Genomic DNA, 24,349 nt, shown 5'->3' with positions numbered 1-24,349 from the left:
AGTACCATATTTGTAACTATATTCTGAGTAACACTTAGCAAAAAGATGTAACCATTTAAGACTTGACACTCTATCCCCTGAACTCCAGACAATCTCCTCTTACATTTCATTTTCTTTGTACAAGGCATCTATATTGTTCCCCTTTGTTAATAACATACATTTTTGAGCCAAAATCTCAGTTTTCTGACAGGACAAGAAAATTGACAGGTTTAATAGTGCTCAAAAGCCGGGCGCGGTGGCTCACGCTTGTAATCCCAGCACTTTGGGAGGCCGAGGCGGGCGGATCACGAGGTCAGGAGATCGAGACCACGGTGAAACCCCGTCTCTACCAAAAATACAAAAAAAAAAAATTAGCTGGGCCTGGTGGTGGGTGCCTGTAGTCCCAGCTACTCGGGAGGCTGAGGCAGGAGAATGGTGTGAACCCGGGAGGCGGAGTTTGCAGTGAGCCGAGATTGCGCCACTGCACTCCAGCCTGGGCAAGAGCAAGACTCCGTCTCAAAAAAAAAAAAAAAAAAAAAAAAATAGTGCTCAAAAGACTTACTGCAAATACAACAGGTAAAGTAGTGATTGTACAAATGTAAATAAGACTTGGTCTCCTTATCACCATACTTGGAGGGAATACAGATTTACACTAGTAGAAAAAAATCTAGGACTCAACAACAAAAACTTATAATCTAGGGTGCACATCTATTGAAAAAGTAAAACTCTGATTTTGAGAAGTGTGGTTATTAAGAAACCTCTTAAGTTTCAAAAGAATTTCTTTTTAAAATATCAAAGTTGCAGGCCGGGTGCAGTGGCTCATACCTGTAATTCCAGCACTTTGGGAGGCCGATGGCAGGTGGATCATTTGAGGTCAGGAGTTCGAGACCAGCCTGGCCAACAAGGTGAAACCTGGTCTCTACTAAAAATACAAAAATTAGCTGGGCGTAGTGGCGGGTGCCTGTAATCCCAGCTACTCAGGAGGCTGAGGCAGGAGAAATGCTTGAACCTGGGAGGTAGAGGTTGCAGTGAGCCGAGATCGTACCATTGCACTCCAGCCTGGGCAACAGAGCGAGACTCCGTCTCAAAAAAAAAAAAAAAAAAAAAAAAATTGAAGTTGTGGCTAGGGGCGGTGGCTCACACCTGTAATCTTAGCAGCACTTTGGGAGGCCGCGGCTGGCAGATCACCTGAGGTCAGGAGTTCAAAACCAGCCAGGCCAACATAGTGAAACCCCGTCTCTACTAAAAATACAAAAAAATTAGCCGGGAGTGGCAGCCGGCGCTCAGGCTCAGCTACAGGATGCCACGGCAGGAGAACTGCTTGAACCTGGGAGGCAGAGGTTGCAGTGAGCCAAGATCCTGCCACTGTACTCCAGTCTGGGTAACACAGTGAGACTTTGTCTCAAAAAAAAAAAAAAAAAAAAAAAATCAAAGTTGCACACCAAACTCTTAAACAGTTGGTTTACCTCTTGAAGAAAAGTAAGAAATTAAAGGAGAACTTCCATTTTTCACTTAAGGGCAAAAAGAAAATGACCTATTTCTAGAAAACACATTGAAACACATAGTAAAGGTTATTTCAAATATTCAGTGCAATTTACAATTCATTTCATTTTAGATTCTTTCTTTGAAATTTTTTCTAATAAGAGTGACTAAATATAATTCACCTACCATTTCCCTATAATGATAAATAGAAACAAAAAATACATTAAATTCCAATGTACTTATTTACAAATAATTTTGAATTTTCTTTTTTCTTTTTTGAGACAGTTTCGTTCTGACGCCCAGGCTGGAGCGCAATGGTGCAATCTCGGCTCACTGCAAGCTCCACCTCCCAGGTTCAAGCAATTCTCTAAGTCCCGAGTAGCTGGGACTGCAGGTGCCTGCCACCACACCCGGCTAATCTTTTTGCATTTTTAGTAGAGATGGGGTTTCACTGTGTTAACCAGGATGGTCTTGATCTCCTGACCTCGTGATCCACCCACTTCGGCCTCCCAAGGTGCTGGGATTACAGGTGTGAGCCACTGCGCCTGGCCTAATTTTGAATTTTCAAAGATAATCTAAGATTAACAAGAAAGCCTGAAAATAAAGAAATAAATTCCTGGTCAGGCACAGTGGCTCACGCCTGTAATCCCTGCATTTTGGGAGGCTGAGGCAGGCGGATCACCTGAGGTCAGGAGTTCGAGACCAGCCTGGCCAACACCGTGAAACCCCGTCTATACTAAAACTACAAAAATTAGCTGGGTGTGGTGGTGTGAGCCTGTAGTCCCCACTACTCGGGAGGCTGAGGCAGGAGAATCGCTTGAATCCATGAGTTGGAGGTTGCAGTGAGCCGAGATCGCGCCACTGCACTCCAGCCTGGGTAACAGAGCAAGACTGTCTCAAAAAAAAAAAAAGAAAGAATTAAATTCCCACGTCCTAGAATAGTGCATGGCATATAGTTGTTGAATGAAGAAATGAATGAACAAACGAACAAATAAATACCAACTCACCTGGGGTGTAAAAATGAATGTGTCTGAGAAACATGGTCACCTTCCTGCTTTATAACAGGGTACCATGACTGTAATTCCATTCCTGATGGTGCATCTGTCTGCAGAAAAACATGGAAGGGAAACATTTATTGAAGGAAAACTGTGAAGGTTAATTTTATGTGTCAACCTGACTGGGCCACTGGGTAAAGACAATTAACATTATTTAAGAGTCATCATGCCAGGCATAGTGGTTCACACCTGTATTCCCAGCACTTTGGGAGGCAGAGTGGGGAAGATTCCTTGAGCCCTGGAGTCAGCCTGGGCAACATAGGAAGACCCAGTCTCTTAAAAAAAAAAAAAAAATTAGCCAGTTGCAGTGGTGTACATCTGTGGTCCCAGCTACTTGGGAGACTGAGGTGGGAGAATCCCTTGAGTCCAGGAAGTTGAGGCTTGCAGTGAACCGTGATTGCACCACTGCACTCTATCCTGGGCAAGAGTGAGACCCTGTCTCAAGAGTCATCTTCCAATAAGGCAGTCTTCCCTTGAAGAAGCCTGATTAACCTGAAACTCAGAGATACCCACATGAACTATCCCATCACAAGAACTGTTTCAGTATGCATGTTAACATGGAGTACCAGAAATGACCGCATCAAATTTCATACTTATGAAATCTATTTTATTTATTTATTTTGTTTTGTTTTTGAGATGGAGTCTCGCTCTGTCACCCAGGCTGGAGTGCAGTGGCATGATCTCGGCTCACTGCAACCTCTACCTCCTGGGTTCAAGCGATTCTCTGCCTCAGTCTCCTGAGTAGCTGGGATTACAGGCGCCCATCACCATGCCCAGCTAATTTTTTGTATTCTTAGTAGAGATGGGGTTTTGCCATGTTGGCCAGGCTGATCTCAAACTCCCGACCTTAGGTGATCCCTGCTCCTCAGCCTCCCAAAGTGCAAGGATTACAGGCATGAGCCACTGAGCCCGGCCAGAAATCCATTTTAAATAATAGAACTCTGTAAAGGTACAGCACTGGAAAATTGATTCTTATTCCTGTACTACAATCAGCTAGACTATACCCCATCCCTACAGTATTTGTTAGCATACTAGCTAGATACCGTTCTACAGCAATACTTTGCCAAATTTGAGGTCAGGAGTTCGAAACCAGCCTGACCAAATGGTGAAACCCCATCTCTAATAAGTACAAAAAAAATTAGCTGGGCGTGGTGGAGCATCCCTGTAATCACAGCTACTCGGGAGGCTGAGGCAGGAGAATCACTTGAACCCAGGAGGTAGAGGTTGCAGTGAGCTGAGACTACACCACTACACTCCAGCCTGGGCAAAAGAGTGAAACTCCGTCTCAAAAAAAAAAAAAAAAAAAAAAAGGAAGATCAGCTTGAATTAAATGAGAATTTCTTTTCTAGACATCATTTGTTAAAAAACAAAGAAAGCTCCTCTTTAAATAAGTGTTATATCTAAAACAATTCTAGATGTACGCCCAAGAAATCAATTGTTTCCAGATTTTTTAAATTAAAACTACTAAAATTGGCCCTATCCAGTGGCTCACACCTACAGCACCGGAATTTTAGGAGGCCAAGGCACAAGGACTGCTTGAGTCCAGCAGTTCAAAACCAGCCTGGACAACATAGAGAGACCCCATCTCTACAAAAAATATTGTTTTTAATTGGCCAGGCGTGGTGACGCATGCCTGTAGTCTCAGCTACTCAGGAGACTGAGGTGGGAGAATCAGTTGAAGATGACAGGTTTGAGGTTGCTGTGAGCTATGATCCTGCCACTGCACTGCAACCTAGGCAACAGTGTGGGGCTTGTCTCAAAAAAAGAAAAAGAAAAAAATATAAAATTACTAAAATTGATTTGTATATTTCAAAGTTTTTCCTATAATGAATACTGGAATCTCAAATCTTCAGAATATCAAGCAAATTCTAAATTTGCTCGAAGACCTTGACTTGAAATCTGACTCAATTTTGATCATTAAGTTCATTTCAAAACCCTACAGTTTGATTTATAAGAGTAAGCTTTATCTTTACTCATGAGCCAAACCTAGCATCTATTTATTTCTGTCTCTAAACTTCAGATGCCACCTTAAATAATTGCTAGCACATTCCTTTATTTTTAAACAGTCATCCCTCTTAGTTCCTATTCTTTATTTTATTTCCTAGTCTTGACCAACCCAGTAAGAGTCAGACTAGAGCTTCTAAGGAATCTTAAAGATCATCTAGCATAGTCCCCTAGCCAATGTCTGAATTCCCTATTTAAAATCCCTGTTAAGTGGCTATGCAGACTCTGCTTAAACAGCAGCTTGAGGTCAAGAACCAGCCCTACCTTTGTATTTTTAATACCTAGCACTATATGCCTAGCACGTAGTAGGGACTCAATAGATATTTGTTGAATGAATTCTGAATGACAGTGCAGCTCATTAATTCCCAAGGTAGCCTTTTACAAGGTTATTCTGCTACCACAAAACTCCTGGTCTCTTTCACATTTGATATCCTCCTACTCCACGAAGCACTAAGGAAGCCCAACAGTTTCTAAGGCTGCATTTTATCAGAAATATAAATTAAACAATACAAATGATGGGGACACGCACAACACTAACCATGGTAAAATGTTGCAAACCAATTTTACCTAATATGCTGTGGTAAGCCATAAACACATTTATAACAAATTATCCTAACTGTATGTTAAAAACAATTAAGAAGAGCACAATGTTTATGATACAACAAAACATTCAGAAGCATGCCAGATTTTCTCATCTATTCTGCATTTGTGTCAACATACAAATTAGGTTTTCAAAAAAAGAACAATATAATTAAATGGCTCAGCAGTAATGCTACTAATCAGGAATAAAAAATTAGATACCAAATTATGAGTATCTACTGCCTGGTATCTTACCTTTCAACATGGTAATCATTTATTTTTATGTGTATTTAAATATTAAAATACATTATATTACTTGCCAAAGAAGTGGATCATTTAGTAGCTTAAGTTAGAGCCTTAACATTTCAAAATGCTCTTATCACCCACTTTCCCCATCATTATTTACCCCAAAATGAACAGATAGCATCCTCATTTCAAACACATAAGCAAAATTTCAGACACATAAATTTCATTCCAAAGGTTCTTTCTCTTAGGTCATAAAACTCCAAATAATGTCTACGAATGCACAATTTAAACAATTCCAAAATATACAGTAAAAGAATATAAAATAAGTAAAAACTAGGAAACATTTTATGAAAGTTTCCCTAAATTTCTGCACCTTCCTATGGTTATTCCGTATACATGACCCTTTGATAATCAGATTTCCTAATGAAGAACCACTGTATTTTAGTGATACGATGCTAATTAGTCTCATAATGAAAAACAATTTAGAGAGCTTGATTTCATTTACAAAAAACTTCTTGTCACTACTTTCTAAATACAAAAGCAATTCCACCTGCTCAGCATTATTCATACAAATACTCGAATTTATACCAAAAAAAAACCCTTTAAAATTCCTAGACTTTTTTTTTTTTCCCTTGAGACAAGGTCTTGCTCTGGGGTACAATGGTATAATTATAGCTCACTGCATCCTCCAACTCCTGGGCTCAAGGGATCCTCGTGCCTCAGCCTCCAGAGTAGTTAGGACTATTGGCCCGTGCCACCAAGCCTAATTTTTTTTTTATTTTTTTGTACAGACAGGGGTTGCACCATGTTGCCCAAGCTGGAACTTATTTTCAATACTAAATTTTGCTTTTAGGTGGCACTCTAATTTTTAATTACAGCATCAGATTACTATTTTGATCTTTAATTAAGTCCTAATGACAAACATTAATGAACTAAAGAAATCAAGATAATGCCTCAAAACACTAGTGGGAGTTCCAAAATTCCAACAAAAATCAGAATTAAGCCTTTTTACAAATATATGAGCCAGAAGGCCGGGCACAGTGACTCACACCTGTAATCCCAGCACTTTGGGAGGCCAAGGCGGGAGGATCACCTGAGGTCAGGAGTTCGAGACCAGCCTGGCCAACATGGTGAAATCTCGTCTCTACTAAAAATATAAAATTAGCCGGGCATAAAGGCTGGGTGCAGTGGCTCACGCCTGTAATCCCAGCTACTTAGGAGGCTGAGGCAGAAGAATCGCTTGAACCCAGGAGGTGGAGGATGTAGTGAGCCGAGATCACACCACTGCACCCCAGCCTGGGCGACGTAGCAAGACTATCTAAAAAATAAATAAAAATAAAAAAAAATTAGCCGGGCCTGGTGGTGCACACCTGTAGTCCCAGCTACTGAGGGGGCTGCAACAAGAGAATCGCTTGAACCTGGGATGCGGAGATTGTGGAGGTTGTCGAGGTTGCTGTGAGCCGAGATCACGCCACTGAACTCCAGCCTGGGCGACAGAGTGAGACTCCGTCTCAAAAAAAAAAAAAAAAGTGAAAATTATTTCTACAAACAGAATTTTTAAAGTGCTATAAGTGATAAAGATTTTTAAATTTGTGTTCATACGACAGAAGCAGTAGTGTAGGTTGGTAAATTTAATAGTCTGTCTCCCTAATGGCATATTTACACAAGAAATAAAATACAATGCATATGAAATGCACATTACTTTGTTCTTACCCAAAATAAATCATTAGCAACCTTACTAAACACATGACTGGATACACAGGAAGTGACTATATCTCATCAGGGTCTTTTTGCTGTGTATAATACTAAGACATTCAAGTGGTCAATAAATGATTTCAGAAGTATAAAGACATCCTACCAGATAGCTGCCAACAACTCTTACTGAAAGAAACAGAATCCTTCAGTACACTATTAAGTTTCCTTAATACTTCCAACATGTTGTGAGTAAGTGTTTCAACAACTGAAACAGAACAGTGTTACAAGGTAGCAAATAGCTACTTAGAGATTTTAAGGCTTAGTCTTGGGCCTCACTTCATTGTAATCAATAGAATTGATCAAATTAATGCAAAACTGGGACAGTATGATCTAAGCAGCTGCACTAACTGATCAAAAACAGATCCTCAGGAGTCACAGCAATGGCTGTTGTTTCCACAGGCTGAAAGATCATACCACCTACCACCTCACAAAGCCAATTTTAGGTTTGAGATACTTAAAAATGCTCACAGAAAATGCAAAGGCTCAAGTTCTTATAATAATTTTGCAACTCTTATTTTGAGTCCTTAATGGAAACAAAGCCATGCAAAGTTGGTAATATAACATCCCCTTTACAACTTGAAGAGAAACACACTGAAAAAAATCCTGTTAATCCCGTGACATTTTATACTGAAGGTCTGTGATGCCCAATAAACTTAATACTGCAACTACATAGAAATCTCAGTGTCATACACATTACTTTCCACTGAAATATTTATCAAAAATTTTAATCTGTATAATTCTAAGGCTTTACTTTTCTATCTCATTTTAGCATATATGCTTAACAATTTACAGTCCTGGATTATTCTGGCCTTCAAATAATGTAAATTGGCAATATCAAAATGGAGCTTGACTAATCTTACTATGTGCAATGTCCTCTATTTTCCATTTTATTCTACTTCAGGTTTTTATGTTTTTTAATGCTGGTGACCCACTAAATTGATTTCATGACCCTCCTGGCGGTTTTCAATTGAGGTTCTCAGGAGAATTTAAAATGCCCCAAGGCATCCATTGTATGTCATGAATTACCTTCTCTCCAGTGCATTTAGAATGGTACCAGTACCATCATAGGGAGAAATGACAAAACCAGCACTCAACTCATTTTCCGTAGTGCTTAAATCTCTCCTTATGGAACCCTGCTAGAGATGGTTACATGAATGACAAATTGCAGTTTGAAAAACACTGCTCTAAATGAACTGTCTTAAAATTAGTCCAAAAGTAGGCCGGGCGCAGTGGCTCACGCCTGTAATCCCAGCACTCTGGGAGGCAGAGGCGGGCGGATCACAAGGTCAGGAGATCGAGACCATCCTGGCTAACACTGGTGAAACCCCATCTCTACTAAAAAAATACAAAAAATTAGCTGGGTGAGGTGGCGGGCGCCTGTAGTCCCAGCTACTCGGGAGCCTGAGGCAGGAGAATGGCGTGAACCCTGGGGGGCAGAGCCTGCAGTGAGCTGAAATCGCGCCACTGCACTCCAGCCTGGGTGACAGCGAGACTCGTCTCAAAAAAAAAAAAAAATTGGTCCAAAAGTATTATTCCAGTAACTACTCCTTTTGTTTTTCTTTTTCTTTTTTTGAGACAGAGTCTCACTCTGTTGCCCAGGCTGGAGTGCAGTGGCACGATCTCCGCTCATTGCAACCTCTGACTCCTGGGTTCAAGCAATTCTCCTGCCTCAGCCTCCCAAGTAGCTCTAATTACAGGCGTGTGCCACCATGCCCAGCTATTTTTTATTATTATTATTATTTTTAGTAGAGATGGGGTTTCACCATGTTGGCCACGCTGGTCTCGAACTCCTGACGTCAAATCATCTGTCTGCCTTGGCCTCCCAAAGTGCTGGGATTACAGGCGTTAGCCACTGCACCAGGCCTACTACTCATTTATTAATACTTATGCACTCTAGAAATGCTTTTGCACAAACACAGTTACAATTACATATGCAAATGAATAACTTCCAGAGGCAGTTATCACATGGTGCAATTATGAGGAAGTTGTGTTTTCTTCTTTGTACTTTTTTAGTATTTACTACAATGGGCCTATATTGTTTTCATAATCACACAAAAAAATTTAACATAGAATAGAAAAAGCATAAAAGTCTTAAATCATCTTTATTAAGTTTTGTCTTTTTTTTGAGAAAAAACAGGGTCTTGCTCTGTTGCCCAAGCTTGGAGTGCAGTGGTGCCATCACAGCTCACTGCAGTCTCAACCTCCCAACTCAAGTGATACTCCCATCTCAGCCCCACAAGTAGTTGGGACTACAGGCATGCCCTACCAAGCCCAGCTAATTGTTTTTTTTAATCTTTTGTAAAGACAGGGTCAAACTATGTTACCCAAACTTTTGGTAAGTTTCTTAAGCTTTTTAATTCCTTGTTCCCATAAAAAATGCAAAACATGTACTTTTAATGCCATTTGAAATCTCAAAATAAATTCAACATCACAAATAAAAACGAAATGCTGGTTTGTTTTAAAACTAAACCCGTTTCCCTCTTCGAGAATCACTGGTAACTTTATAGGGCCACTTAGACTTCACTGTTATCCAAACCTTTATTAGGCATCTACCACATTCTAGATTCGAAGACTGTAAGATGAACTCCTGCTCTGGCGGGGGGGGTGCCTCTATCTAGTCTTTACATTACATATTTGTATGATCCACTATTAAGTCTAGATATTATGAAACCAAAAGGACTCCAACTAATTTTATATCTTTCCTATTCATTCTTCTTTCTGCCTAACATAATGAGTTAGTGATTGAAGCAAACCACATCTTATTTTTTTTTTTTTTGAGACGGAGTCTCGCTCTGTCACCCAGGCTGGAGTGCAGTGGCCCGATCTCGGCTCACTGCAAGCTCCGCCTCCCGGGTTTACGCCATTCTCCTGCCTCAGCCTCCCCAGTAGCTGGGACTACAGGCGCCTGCCACCGCGCCCGGCTACTTTTTGTATTTTTAGTAGAGATGGGGTTTCACCATGTTAGCCAGGATGGTCTCGAACTCCTGACCTCATGATCCACCCTCCTCGGCCTCCCAAAGTGCTGGGATTACAGGCATGAGCCCCCATGCGCAGCCGGAAGCAAATCACATCTTAAAACAAGATGCATTGTTTATACATTCTTTTGCTTTCTAGAATCTAATAAAATCCTTATTTTATGTAATATGGACCCCAGTAGAATAAAATTCTATATGTGAACAAAATACAGATTCAAGCTATTACCAAAGCTATTCTCAAACAAGTTCTACACCTTTACTAGGAACAAACTGAGTTCTGGCTCCACAATCACTTTCCACTCCCAGAATTCTAAAGGGATTAAAATTAGCCCAATTCGCTGGGTGCGGTGGCACACACCTGTAATCCCAGCACTTTGGGAGGCTGAGACAGGCAAATCACCTGAGGTAAGGAGTTCGAGATCAGCCTGACCAATATGGTGAAACCACATCTCTACAAAAAATAAAAAAATTAGCCAGCCGTGGTGGCACATGCCTGTAATTCCAGCTACTAGGGAGGCTGAGGCATGAGAATCACTTGAACCCAGGAGGCAGAGGTTGCAGTGAGCCAAGATTGCGTCATTGCACTCCAGCCTGAGCTACAAGAGCAAAACTCCATATCAAAAAAAAAAAAAAAATTAGCCCAACTCTTGATTACTTCTTTGGTTTCCCAGTGGCATAAATGCACAGCTACAAGAAAACTACTGGCTGACTATGATGATCCAGGCCTACTTGGAAAACATGGCGATCTCTTTTTTGTTTTTCTTCTTTAAAGTTTCTAAGTTTTTTCCCATTTCTCAAACAAAAAGGATAAACTTCTAACTTTTAAAAATCATATGCTAACAATTCTATTTTTTAATAATAAAAATAGAGACTCTATTTCCTAAACCACAGGGGGCACTATTTGCAAAGCCACAGTAGAGATTTCAAAAAAAAAAAAAAAATGCCAGGGATAGGAAGGGTCCACATATCCTGTTATTAACAGAATGAGCTCCAAAAACTTGATTACTCTGAAATTATAAAAGTCATTTTGTAAAAAATGAGAAAGGCATTAAACAAAACCTTATAAAATCTAAGCAAGTCTGTGTTGGTCTCCATCATTCAAAGCCCCAATGTGGTATCAACCGAATAACTGGAATGGGCACTATCTCCAATCAATGTACCTTTTTGGGTTACAAGTCTAAAATAATGAAATAATTCAGAAAATACTTCTATAATAAAAAACTGTTTCACACTTTCTTCTTGCACACTTCATTTTAGTAAGCAAATATCCAACTAGTGTAATTACTGTGTACAAAAAAACTATGAGATACATTTGAACCCAATACTCAGTTATCTTGTTTGTCTCAGAAATATAATTCTAGATAAGAAAATGTTTGAGGAAAGGAGGACTCCTCAAATACATAGTATTTCAATAGTAGTTTGAAATGCCATCCTACATTTCTGCAGTAAAGGCTCTTAACTTCCAAAATGCTCATTCTCTTGTTTGATGAATTATATTAACAGTTTATGTGCAAATTGTATCTGTTTAAAGGTTACGCCATCTTTAAAAGAAAATCCAAATATTCTAAAATACAATGTAGTGTTATTTTTCAAAAATCTATTCAGTTAAAAAAAGAAAAATTTAATCGAGTGCCTTTGACATGCCAGGCTTTGAACTCGGTTCCAAAAAAAATAGAAAAAATACTCTCTAAACTAGTAGGAACAGTTACTAATTTTAGAAAGTTAGACAAAAGTATTCATACTGGTCCCTCATATGAGCACAAATACTTCATTTGACTCTCACCTTATCCCCACTTGATCAAAAGTTTTGCTAATCACAAAATGTAATCTGTATCACTGGGGTAGCAAATCACCATCATATCCACCACAATTATTACTAGATCACATTCTGTCCCAACACTATTCTTTGTAGTTGCCCATTCTACTGTTCCTTATCTCATTTAGGTTTATCCTGACAAATACGCTGCGTAATACAAGTAAAATTGAAAGCTTGCAAGAGGGAAGAAATATTTTGTACTATTATTACTCCAATGATCTCTACAGAAATGAAGAAGTGAAACGAAAATGCAAAATTAAACTCTGAAACGGCTGACACACTTTCAGGGAAAAAAATTTTTTTAAGTTGCTATCTTTAGGTCATCTGTTTGTATCATAAGTAATCTATAGAGATTTTTCCCCCCAAGTAGATTAAAAACTAAAATATTTTACTTACCTAAGAGTAGTCCAGTCTAAATGTTAAACGTTTAAATTTTAGCCGGGTGCGGTGGCTCACGCCTGTAATCCCAGCACTTTGGGAGGCGGAGGCTGGTGGATTGCCTGAGATCAGGAGTTCGAGACCAGCGTGGCCAACATAGTGAAACCCCCATCTCTACTAAAAATACAAAAAATTAGCTGGGCGTGGTGGCAGGCGCCTGTAATCCCAGCTACTAGGGAGACTGAAGCAGGAGAATTGCTTGAACCCGGGAGGCGGAGGTTGCAGTGAGCCAAGATTGCGCCATTGCACTCCAGCCTGGGCAACAAGAGCGAAACTCCGTCTCAAGAAAAAAAAAGTTTAAATTTTAATATATAGAACTTATAAGGGTATATATAGTTCTTAACTTAGTAAAGTGGAGACTGTCAGCCACATGCTACAATAGTGAAGAATCGGCCGGGCACAGTGGCTCACGCCTGTAATCCCAGCACTTTGGGAGGATCACGAGGTCAGGAGATTGAGAACATCCTGGCTAACACAGTGAAACCCCGTCTATACTAAAAAAAATAGAAAACATTAGTCAGGCGTGGTGATGGGTGCCTGTAGTCCCAGCTACTCGGGAGGCTGAGGCAGGAGAATGGCGTGAACCTGGAAGGTGGAGCTTGCAGTGAGCCAAGATAGCGCACTGCACTCCAGCCTGGGCGACAGAGCGGGACTCCGTCTCAAAAAAAAAAAAAAAAAAAAAAAAAAAAAAAAAAAAAAAAAAGTGAATAATCACCTACAACAAATGACCACTTCCAATATGTTTCAAAATAATCTTAAGTAAACATTACTCTTCAAATTTTATTTACAAATGATTAATTTGCCTGTTGATCTTTTTTTCATAGAAATGTAATATTCAACAAAATTAGAATTAGATCAAACATTTTAATTTTCTATTTTTGTTTACATAAATTTGATCTACTTCTGATTTTGCTGAATATCCACTGAAGATGTGAAAAAGAATCAGGAATGTGATGTTTGCATGTATTTATACAGTTTAAAGTACAATAATGATTATTCCAATAAAAAGCACAAAAAGCTCGTATCAGATAAGTAGCTTGACAACATTTTGCAGAACAACATAGTAGGCAGATCTAAAATCAAGTATATGTGTGTGTGTGTGTGTGTGTGTAGGGGTGTGTGTGTGTATATATATATATATATATATATATATACATACATTTTTTTTTTTTTTTTTTTTGAGACAGAGTTTTACTCTGTCACCCAGGCTGAAGGGCAGTGGTGTGAACTCGGCTCACTGAAACCTCCACCTCCTGGGTTCAAGCCTTTCTCCTGCCTCAGCCTCCCAAGTAGCTGGGATTACAGGCATGTGCCACCATGCCCTGCTAACTTTTGTATTTTCAGTAGAGATGGGGTTTTGCCATATTGGCCAGGCTGGTCTCGAACTCCTGACCTCAAGTAATCCATCCACCTCAGCCTCCCAAAGTGCTGGGATGCCACCGTGCCTGGCCTAAAATCAAGTATATTTCTTATGGCGACTTGAGTAAGAGTTATTAGCTATATTTAATTAAGTTGTCTCATTTCAAATTATTTATAATTTAATTATATTACAATTTATTAACATATGTTAAAATGTATTAATATATTACATATTTTATAATTGTAAAATAATTAAGTTGTTTCATTTCAAACAACTTACTGAGTTCCAGGACTTTTTTTAATCCAAAAGCAATATAGATTACATAAACTATATAAGCATGTCAAATCATGTCAGTATTCACACTAAATATCAGGTCCTTTACATAACACGTTAATATATTTAGTACAGTGTTAAAAAAAAAAAAAAAAAAGGCCAGGTGCAATGGCTCATGCCTGTAATCCCAGCACTTTGGGAGGCCGAGGCAGGTGGATCATCTGAGGTCAGGAGTTCAAGATCAGCCTGGCCAGCGTGGTGAAACCCTGTCTCTACTAGAAATAAAAAAATTAGCTGGGCATGGTGGCAGGCGCCTGTAATTGCAGCTACTTGGGAGGCTGAGGCAGGAGAATCGCTTGAATCCAGGAGGCGGAGGTTGCAGTGAGCCAAGATCGTGCCATTGCACTCCAGCCTGGGCGACAAGAGCGAAACTGCATCTCAAAAAAAAAAAAAAAGCCTAGTTTGACTTTTTAAAATGAGCTCCCTCTGGGTCAATTTGGCTTGTTTGGCAACCAACTCAATGACTCACAGAAGAAAATAAAAACTGTTCCTCAGTCAAGGACTATCTCATTCTCAGTTAAATACCTTAGTATTTAAATTTACATGCAGGTTAAAACAGAGTTTGAAAACCATCATACAGGCTGAATATCCCTTATCAGAAATGCTTGGGACCAAAAGTATTTTGAATTTCTGATTTTTTCAGATTCTGGAATATTTGCACGATATGGCAGTTAAGCATCCCAAATCCAAAAACCAAAATCTGAAATACTCTAATGAGCATTTCCTGTGAGTGCCATGTCAGCATTCAAAAAGTTTTGGCTTTTAGAGCATTTCAGATTTTGGATTTGGGATGCTCAACCTGTACTAAGGTAAATTGATAAGAAAAGTTAATGTTTCTCAAAATTCAGTTTCTGCTACTAACATGTGCTTCAGGGGCAAATAGTGAAAAATTACTAAACTTCGAGTTAGAAAACCTGTATTCAACTCCTGATTCTGGTTATACAACCAGGAGCATGTGATCCATCTAAGAGGGGGAAATATTGTCATTCGCCTTCCTTACAGACCCTAAAAAATAACTGTACTTCACAATGTTCTGAGTACGTTTTTAAAACGTGAAGTGGTAAGCATAATAAAACAACCACTGAAGTACGTATTAAATATGAACCAAAGAAAACAATCTTTCTTAAAGTATGGGTGTTTGAAATTTTCTTAAATTCCTTTAAATTTCTCAAATTCACATAAAATTACAAGCAATATCAAAATACACCACAAACACTAATTCAAATACTGCAAAATGTAACACAGCAAAAAGATCAGAAAAAAATCTCACACCTTCCTAAAATAAAAAATGTATTCAAATTAGTGAATTCTGGGACAAAAAGGGATTACATCCCAGACAAAGGATGGTATCAGTGTTAACCAAACCTCAGCACATTGTTTCAGTTAAGTAAATTAATCCATCATCTTTTTTTTTTAAACCTTTATCATGGTTCTCAGATGTTTTTCACATAAACACAGCAAGAAGATTAGGAAAAGTAGTTTATCCAAAATACACTTATGTCAGACTAATAATTAGACTGGGACCGGCCAGGTGCCATGGCTCATGCCTGTAATCCCAGCAATTGAGAGGACGAGGAGGGCGGATCACCTCAGGTCAGGAGTTGAGACCAGCCTAGCCAACACAGTAAAATCCCATCTCTACTAAAAATACAAAAAACTAGCTAAGCATGGTGGTGGGCACCTGTAACCCCGGCTACTTGGGAGGCTGAGGCAGGAGAATCACTTGAATCTGGGAGGTTGCAGTGAACCAAGATCACGCCATTGTACTCCAGCATGGGCAATAAGAGCTAAACTCTGTCTCAAAAAAAAAAAAAAAAACTGGAGCAACAATATCTGGCAAATGTGGCCTCCAATAGACATATAAAAGTAGAGCACCGCTGGGCATGGTGGCTCACGCCTGTAATCCTAGCATTTTGGGAGGCAGAGACGGGCGCATTGCCTGAGCTCAGGAGCTCAAGGCCAGCCTGGGCAACACGGTGAAACCTCCTCTCTACTAAAATACAAAAGAAATTAGCTGGCTGTGGCGGTGGGCGCCTGTAGTCCCAGCTACTCTCGAGACTGAGGCAGAATTGTTTGAACCCAGGAGGCAGAGGTTGCAGTGAGCCAAGATCGTGCCACCACACTCCAGCCTGGGCGACAGAGCAAGACTTGTCTCTACAAAAAAAAAAAAAAGTACAGCACCTAATTAGCTTGGGGGCAAGATATCACAAATATCAAAAGGGGCATTCCACATTTTAAAATATAATCTCTGAGCACAAACTTCAGCATGGGACAAGTCCAACTGTAAGCAAGTTCTACACTGAGCACTGGCTTGAAGTCAATCCTGATTTAAAATTAGTTAATAGGCCGACAGCGGTGGCTCACGCCTGTAATCCCAACACTTTGAGAAGCCAAGGCAGGTGGATCACCTGAGGTCAGGAGTTTAAGACCAGCCTAGCTAACATGGGGAAACCAGTCTCTGCTAAAAATAACAAAAATTAAAGGGTGTGGTGGCAGATGCCTGTAATCCCAGTGACTCAGGAGGCTGAGGCAGGAGAATCACTTGAACCCAGGAGGCGGAGACTGCAGTCAGCCGAGATCGTGCCACTGCACTCCAGCCTGGGCAACAAGAGAGAAACTCCATCTCAAAAAGAAAAAAAAATCAGTTAATAACTGCACCTGAAGAATATAAACTTATCTAACAGCCACTGGCAAGAAATTTCAAAGTGCTGGTCTTCTGGAAGTAGCAAGCAGCAAACTACCATAAATGAGTCCAAAATTATTATCTTCATTAGGTTAGGCTTAACCAATGTCTTAAACTACACTGTTAACTAAATTTCCCTCAAAACCTTAAAGGCACCAGAATAAAGCGCAGGATCCCAAGTCTTAAGGACTAGTCCAAGCTCTAACTTTGCTGTGAATAAACCTTCAGTCAGTCATTTAATGTGCTTTATTCATTTATTCTGTAAAATAGAAAAGGGCAAAGATATTTCAAAGAATCAAAACGAATAGTGGAAAAATTCAAAGTTCCTAAGTGAAACACAGCCAACCTCTTGTTAAGAATTAAATAAAATTAGGCCGGGCGCGGTGGCTCACGCTTGTAATCCCAGCACTTTGGGAGGCCGAGGCGGGCGGATCACGAGGTCAGGAGATCGAGACCACGGTGAAACCCCGTCTCTACTAAAAATACAAAAAAAAAATTAGCCGGGCGTGGTGGCGGGCGCCTGTAGTCCCAGCTACTCGGAGAGGCTGAGGCAGGAGAATGGCGTGAACCCGGGAGGTGGAGCTTGCAGTGAGCGGAGATAGCGCCACTGCACTCCAGCCTGGGCGACAGAGCGAGACTCCGTCTCAAAAAAAAAAAAAAAAAAAAAAAAAAAAAGAATTAAATAAAATTATATATGTAAAACTGCTCAAGAATAATGCTTGCCACATTTTAAACACTTAGTGTTAGGAACTGTTATTATACATCAATTTTAGTCAAATAGGAAAAAATATAAAACAACGTGATCAACAAACTGAGTATTTAATAATCCCAATCTTGTCCACTACCTAGGCATTCAAAACCTTGGAATGAAAATAATAGTTTAGCCTACTAGATAATGCAGCAGGAAAAATAAAATTATGATACCTTGGCTGATAGGTGGTTGTTTGCGTTTTGTGTGTTTTTTTTTTTTTGGAAATGGAGTCTTACTCTGACGCCCAGGATGGAGTGTGGTGGCGTGATCTCGGCTTACTGCAACCTCCACTTCCCAGGTTCAAGCGATTCTCCTGGCTCAGCCTCCTAAGTAGCTGGGACTACAAGCACACACCACCATGCCTGGGTAATTTTTTATTTTTAGTAGAGATGGGGTTTTACCATGTTGGCCAGGCTGGTCTCAAACTCCTGACCTGAAGTGATCTGCCCGCCTGGGCCTCCCAAAGTGCTGGGATTGTGAGCCACTGCTCCCACCTATTGATAGGTTTTTTGTTTGTTTTGTTTTGTTTTGTTTTTTGATGGAGTTTCCCTCTTGACGCCTATGATAGGTTTTTTGTTTGTTTTGTTTTGTTTTGTTTTTTGATGGAGTTTCCCTCTTGACGCCTACGCTGGAGCACAATGGCACAATATTGGCTCACTACAACCTCTGCCTCCGGGGTTCAAGCGATTCTCCTGCCTCAGCCTCCTGAGTAGCTGGGATTACAAGTGTGCAACACCACATCCAGCTAATTTTTGTATTTTTAGTAGAGACGGGATTTCACCATGTTGGCCAGGCTAGTCTCAAACTTCTGACCTCAGGTGATCCACCTACCTCAGCTTCCCAAACTGTTGGGATTACAGGTGTGAGCCACTGAGCCCGGCAGATTTTTATATTAATATTTTACTAGTTTAAAATAAACTTTTCTTTTTTTTGAGACGGAGTCTCGCTCTGTCGCCCAGGCTGGAGTGCAGTGGCGCGATCTCGGCTCACTGCAAGCTCCGCCTCCCGGGTTCACACCATTCTCCTGCCTCAGCCTCTCCGAGTAGCTGGGACTACAGGCGCCCACCACCATGCCCGGCTAATTTTTTTGTATTTTTAGTAGAGACGGGGTTTCACCGTGGTCTCGATCTCCTGACCTCGTGATCCGCCCGCCTCGGCCTCCCAAAGTGCTGGGATTACAAGCGTGAGCCACCGCGCCCGGCTTAAAATAAACTTTTCCTTACTCTGTCATTTTTTTTGTTATTCCTTTCAAATCACAAATTCTTCAGATACATTCTTTTCCATTTGTTTCAAATATTGAGCAAGCCTGAATATCCAAGCATAGAAACATCAGAAATCACAGGTGTATCTCTGAAAAATGCTGTTTCGAGCCCACAGGAATCGTGGCCATTGTACCATTTGCAAATGGAGGTAACACCAAAGAGCAAATTCTGGAGCCCTAGAAAAACAACAGATGTAGTGGTCAAGAAGCAGGATGTGTGCAAAAGAGAGTAAGAAAAAGAAGCCCTGGCTGGACGCAGTGGCTCAAGGATGTAATCCCAGCCCTTTGGGAGGCCAAGGTGAGCGGATCACGAGGTCAGAAGTTCAATACCAGCCTGGCCAACATGCTGAAACCTGGTCTCTACTAAAGTTCAAAATAAAAAAAAAAAAAAAAAAAAAAAAAAAGAAGCCCTAACTCCTCCACTCCCTGGCTACATAATTTTGGGAAAGTCATTTTATCTCTCTGAGCTTCATTCGCTTTATCTATAAAACAGAATAATAGTCTTACTTCTCTCACAGGATGTTTGGAAAGTCAAACGAGAAAACATACTGCAAAGCACTTTATGGCCTAAAAATTGCAATACAAATATATCGATCGGTATTTTGTTGTTGCATGAGCAATGTTCAACATACAGGTTAAGTTACACACTAAACATAGAATTTTCATTTCAAAGTAAACCATTACCATTATTAAAAATTGATATAAAAAACTTGCCTTGGATTGATTTCTCTTTCCACTTCTCATGCTAAACTTCTCCTTCATTTCTTCTAAAATTATCTTCAATTTCTTTTCTTCAGGTGTTCCTAAGTATTTTTGGTTCACATGAAGATAGCAATGCCATTTAGCTGATTCAAAGCCCCAGTGGCAAGTTCTTTTGTCAGGTGATCTGTGAGAATGCATCACAAATGTCTGGGGTGCAAACATTCCACAACACTCCAGACACTGAATACATGGAGCATCAGGCTGAACATAAAACTGGGGTGCAAATAGACCCTGACATTTGCCTAGGCATTCATGTTCCACTTCAAAGGCACTGCCAGTTTCCTTTAACTGGGCCAATGAGTTTTTAGCAGGAAGTACGCTACCATTTTGAGGAAAAGTTCGTGGCCGCAATAAAGCATTACATAATCTTTGTGCATCAGTTAATGTAATCAGCCCACAGGATGGGGCATTGAATGGAAGTATGCCCAGTACCTTTAAGATATGAAGCTGGTCTGAAGTACACCTTGAACAATATATGTACAATTCATCACACACTGTATTTATTTGCTGGAGTGTAAATTCTCGGAGAACAGAATTTAAGACTTGGGGCAAACAGAGTCTCTTTTCTCCTCCAACTTGAAAACAAGAAATAGATTCCCCTTCCAACACAGTCTGAGTGAGTTCTGTGGAGCTATCGGAAGGGATGAGCAATGGGCCAGGAAGAACCTGAGGTGATGGAAGAGGCAGAAATACAGTAGGCGACATGCTTTCTTGGGAATGCCGAGCAGAAAATGCTGCTGGTCCACCCAGCGAGCTCTGACTACTTAAATGGAATTGTGCCAATGTGTGTTTCAAACTGGGATTTAAATGTAAAGTTTCAGGAACAGAAGTACAGGTTCGCTTGACATGCTCTCCATCAGTTTCCACTGGTGCTTCTCCATACTCATCCAAGTGTTCCTTCTTAACTGTTGGCACCTTGCTTATCGTTTTTCCATTTGCATGAATGTCTGTTATCATTTTTTTCGCTGGGGGGCTGCCATCATCTCCCATCCCATTCAGTTTTTTAGTTGAGCCCTGAACCAAGGAGAAATTTGTCTGGAGGTTTTCCATGCTACACTCTTCTGTTAAATAATTAAGTCTGAGATTAGCATTTCTATTTAGTTGGTTATTTGAAAAGAGGAAAGTAATGAATGGATACAAATGCTTACCGTAACTTACTCTCAAACTTTTCAAAGCGAGATCCCCTTAAATTAATAAATTTTGCGACTTAGTTTTGGTTCTCTTTATAACCTGGTATAGTTTCACTGCAAATCCTGTAAAATTGTTCGTTTTGCCTCTTATAATAAAGAAAAGAAGCGCACCTCTGAGGATGCCTTTGTTTTCCTGAATTCTTCAGATATACATATTAAAATAAAAGTTACCAATTTCTCAATTAAAGATGTCCAGGGTCAATGCAATGGTCTGGTTTGTGTTAAGCAAAACACATGAAAAGTTTATGCCATTCCTTGTGCCATAAAATCTAGACTCAAACACAAGTCAAATGATGCAACCAAATTTAATCTTTACCACCAAGGAGACCAAAAAGGAGGGCAGAGGGAGTATTTCCTCTAAAAATGACGGCCTGCTGGTCTGTGCTGAAAAACTGAAGACGTGTGTAAATCCTCACACCAGTAAGAACAGTCTCCGACTTAAAAAACTGCCCAGTTATCTTCAAGGATTATAGTTCATTCTTCTTTTAATTAATCTGGAAGAAGAGAAGGGGGGTGGGGGAAGAGTTACATTTGAATTTGCTCCAGAGGCCAAAGAGCCAATTTGAAACCATTTTCTTTTTTTTTTTTTTTTTTTTTTTTTAAACGGAGTCTCGCTCTGTTGCCCAGGCTGAAGTGCAGCGATCTCGGCTTACTGCAACCTCCGCCTCCCAGGTTCAAGCAATTTTCCTGTCTCAGCCTCCGGAGTAGCTGGGACTACAGGCGCAAGCCACGACACCCGGCTAATTTTTTTGTATTTTTAGTAGAAACGGGGTTTCACCATATTGGTCAGGCTGGTCTTGAACTCCTGACCTCAGGTGATCCGCCCGCCTGGGCCTCCCAAAGTGCTGGAATTACAGGCGTGAGCCACCGCACCCGGCCGAAATCAGTTTCTTAATCTTAAACTGAGTTCACTTTACCAAGGTGAAGCTTGAGTAATTTCTTTAAATCTAGCACCAGTTTACTAGAAGAACATTCATTTAAATAGGAAAGCAATTTGGAGTGGGGTAAAGCGAGCAATAATATAACATAAAAGGCCATTCGAGTTCAGAATATGAAGACTCTTAAGCAGATCATCTCAATTAGTACCAGAGGCTTTCTCAGCTATGCCATTTTAAGAGAGGAAAAAAAAATCCATTACTTCATCTCCTATTTAAAAACAAAAAAACAGTTTCATCCAAAAAAATCAGATAGGAGTTAACATATCTACCATATGTAACTAAGTTACAATTTTAAGTGGATTAATTCAGCTAGTCCGTGTACACTATTTTTCTGGAATGACTGTAGGCAAAAATTAACTTTCTTTTAAAAAAAGGTTAGCGATTTTACTTAATGGAAGCCAAAAGCTATAGACTCCACGCCTGGGAATCTCCATCCTCGAACAAGACTAATCCGGGACAAAAAGCACAAGGCAGACAAACCTCACAAAGAATGCAAATGGAGGAAGAGGGGAAAAGAAAAGACTCTTTTTCCACTTCCTTCTTGAGAGAAAACCCAAAAGAAATCCAATAAATAGAAATTTTTGCTTCCCAAACTCTCAGCAATTTACCTTAAAACAGACCCAAAGGATTAAGGACCAATGCCACCAACCATCGTACAGACTTTCGTCCACCACAGGAACACACCTCACTCAACACAGGCCAAGGAAGACGGCAAGAGGCATGACCTAGAATGGTGGAGCCCCTAAAACCCTGAAGTCCTCCGCCCACTCAAAGCCACCCACCTGTCTCTAACACCGAGAAGAGGAGAACAAGGGACACGGGAAGCCTGGGGGTGGGTGTGCAAGGGGGTGGAAGGAAGTAAAGGGAGGAGTCCCCCCACCCCCCACCCCCACCCGCGAGCTTGGGATAACCCCAAGTGCCCTCCAAACACCGCCCCCCCGCGGGGGCCGCGGGAAGGACTGTGGAAATCCCCCCCCCGCGCACCCTCTCCCCGGGAAGTTCTCGGGTGTCACCTCAGCGCCCCTAATGCTGCACCTCCCCCCTGCCAGCCCCGGGCCAGAACGAAGAGGGCACCAGGGCAGTTGAGGCGCCGAGCGCGGATCCCTGCGCCGCCGGGGGCTGACGGACGGGGTCGAGACCAGGGCATCCCCGCGGAGCGCTGCTGGACTGGGGGAGAGGGGCGATGACGGGCGTCCGGGTCTCCGGGGTCCCCGTGGCTCCCGTCAAGTGCAGCGCCCTGCCCTGCCGGCGCCCACCGCCTGGGGCCAAGGAAACGTGATGAACCGTGGAACACGCGCCTAGCGACCCCCTCTGGCCCCGACCCCACCCGGGACCCGCGCATCCAAACCCCCTACTTGGGCCTCGGTGCCCGGGTAAGCTCGACGAGCTTTGTGAATTCCCCACCGCCCCTGTTGCCGCCGTCGGGCTCCCAGGAGGGTGAGCGCCTCTGGCCTCCCGCCGCCTCCGCCGCGTCCCCGCCGTGAGCCGGAGCCGCACCTGTGCCCGCCGCCGCCGTCGCCGCTCGCCCGCTCCCTTCGGCTGTGCCGGCGCCGCTCTGAACCCCACACACATCGCTACACACAGCCCTCTGACGTCACCGAGTCCTCGGCCCGCCCACGTCACTGCGGAGACACACGGCTTCCCGCAGACGCCGCCGCCGTCTCCGGCCGCCCGGGGGAGAGCGAGGGCGGCGGGGAGGGGGAGGGGAAGGGAACGGAGCCAGCGGCGGCGCCCCGCGCGCGCGCGCGCCGGCGTCGCCACCGCCGCCACTTCGCGGCTCCCGGCCCCCTCGGGGACGCGCGTGCCGTCTGGCCTATTGTGGCTCCTCAGAGCGCCCCCCTGGCCCGGCCGTCTCGCGCGCGCGCCCCTCCCCCCAGGCGCGCGCCCGGCGCTTCAGGCCCCGCGCGCCGTCTGGGAAGCTGGCGCGCGGCGCTGTCTGCGGTGCACCCGGCGCAGACAGGATGTTCCCTCCCCACCCCACCCTCACCGCCGCCCTCCCTCCTTCCTTCCTCTAGTCGCCCAGCCGGCTGTCTGGGGCCACCGCCCCGCCCCCGCCCCACCCGCCGCTCTGTGGTGATGGGCCAGACCCGGGGGCGCCCTGGCCACTCGGACGCCGCGCAGCGGGGAAGAGGGGGCAGGGCAGCCGCGCGGTGCACTGTGCGCGACCCCAGCAGCCGGCAGGGCGGAGGCAGTGCCCGCCCGGCAGAGCGCCGCCGCCCGAGGTCAGGCACGGGCGACCCTCCCCCTGCGGGGCCGCAGCTGGGCCGCCCCGCCCCGGAGGCAGCCGGGCGGCGGCCGCCCTGCAGGGCCCCCGGGGCGGGCTCTGCTCCCCGCCCCCGCGGGACCTCCCTCCTGGGCTGCCCCTCGCCCCCGCGGGGCCTCCTGCCCGAGGGCCGCCCAGCCAGCTGCCGGCGCTCCGCCCCGCCCTGGCGGCCCCGGCCTCGCCCGGGCGGCCTCCACCCAGACGCCTTCCCCTGGCTGACCTCCATCCGCCATCGGGCCGGGCGGGAGGGGTGGCCAAAGTTCCGGCAAAACCGAGAGCAAACATTTCTGTCCCTACTCCCCAGCCTCTTGCCTCCACCCCACCAGGCTGCTGTCTCGGTTCCAGAAGGGAGCTATAAATTAAAGGTTTTTACAGTGTTTACTGAGGGTGTTTTTTTGTTTTTTTGTGTGTTTTTTTTTTTTGGAGAGGGACGAGACGAGGTAGGAAAGATAGGACTCAAGAGCTTTCCGGCTGTGACC

At 42.9% G+C, this 24,349-nt stretch overlaps 1 protein-coding gene across 7 annotated transcripts in view; it reads right to left on the bottom strand.

Moving 5' to 3' along the window:
- SKIL (SKI like proto-oncogene) overlaps window positions 1-23,558 on the bottom strand; it is a 36,697-nt gene extending 13,139 nt beyond the window's left edge. For 2 of the 7 annotated variants that reach the window (XM_063621623.1, XM_063621628.1), the window contains exons 1-4: window positions 23,105-23,558; window positions 20,628-21,163; window positions 19,432-20,540; window positions 2,469-2,566 (exon numbers count right to left, since the gene is read on the bottom strand). In XM_063621623.1, the coding sequence (XP_063477693.1) occupies window positions 2,469-2,566; window positions 19,432-20,529 (1,196 nt within the window). In that variant the 5' untranslated portion in view covers window positions 20,530-20,540; window positions 20,628-21,163; window positions 23,105-23,558. Of the gene's footprint in view, window positions 1-2,468; window positions 2,567-19,427; window positions 21,164-22,215; window positions 22,333-22,620; window positions 22,867-23,104 lie in introns of those variants that run through there. The other 5 variants (XM_063621624.1, XM_063621626.1, XM_063621627.1 and 2 more) reach the window with 5 other exon arrangements.
- Window positions 23,559-24,349: the final 791 nt, after the last annotated feature.

Source organism: Symphalangus syndactylus, chromosome 17, assembly GCF_028878055.3.
Source record: "Symphalangus syndactylus isolate Jambi chromosome 17, NHGRI_mSymSyn1-v2.1_pri, whole genome shotgun sequence".
Taxonomy (NCBI): Eukaryota; Metazoa; Chordata; class Mammalia; order Primates; family Hylobatidae; genus Symphalangus; species Symphalangus syndactylus.
The sequence above is the reverse complement of the archived record's forward strand: the minus strand, read 5'-3'. Positions and strand labels throughout refer to the sequence as shown.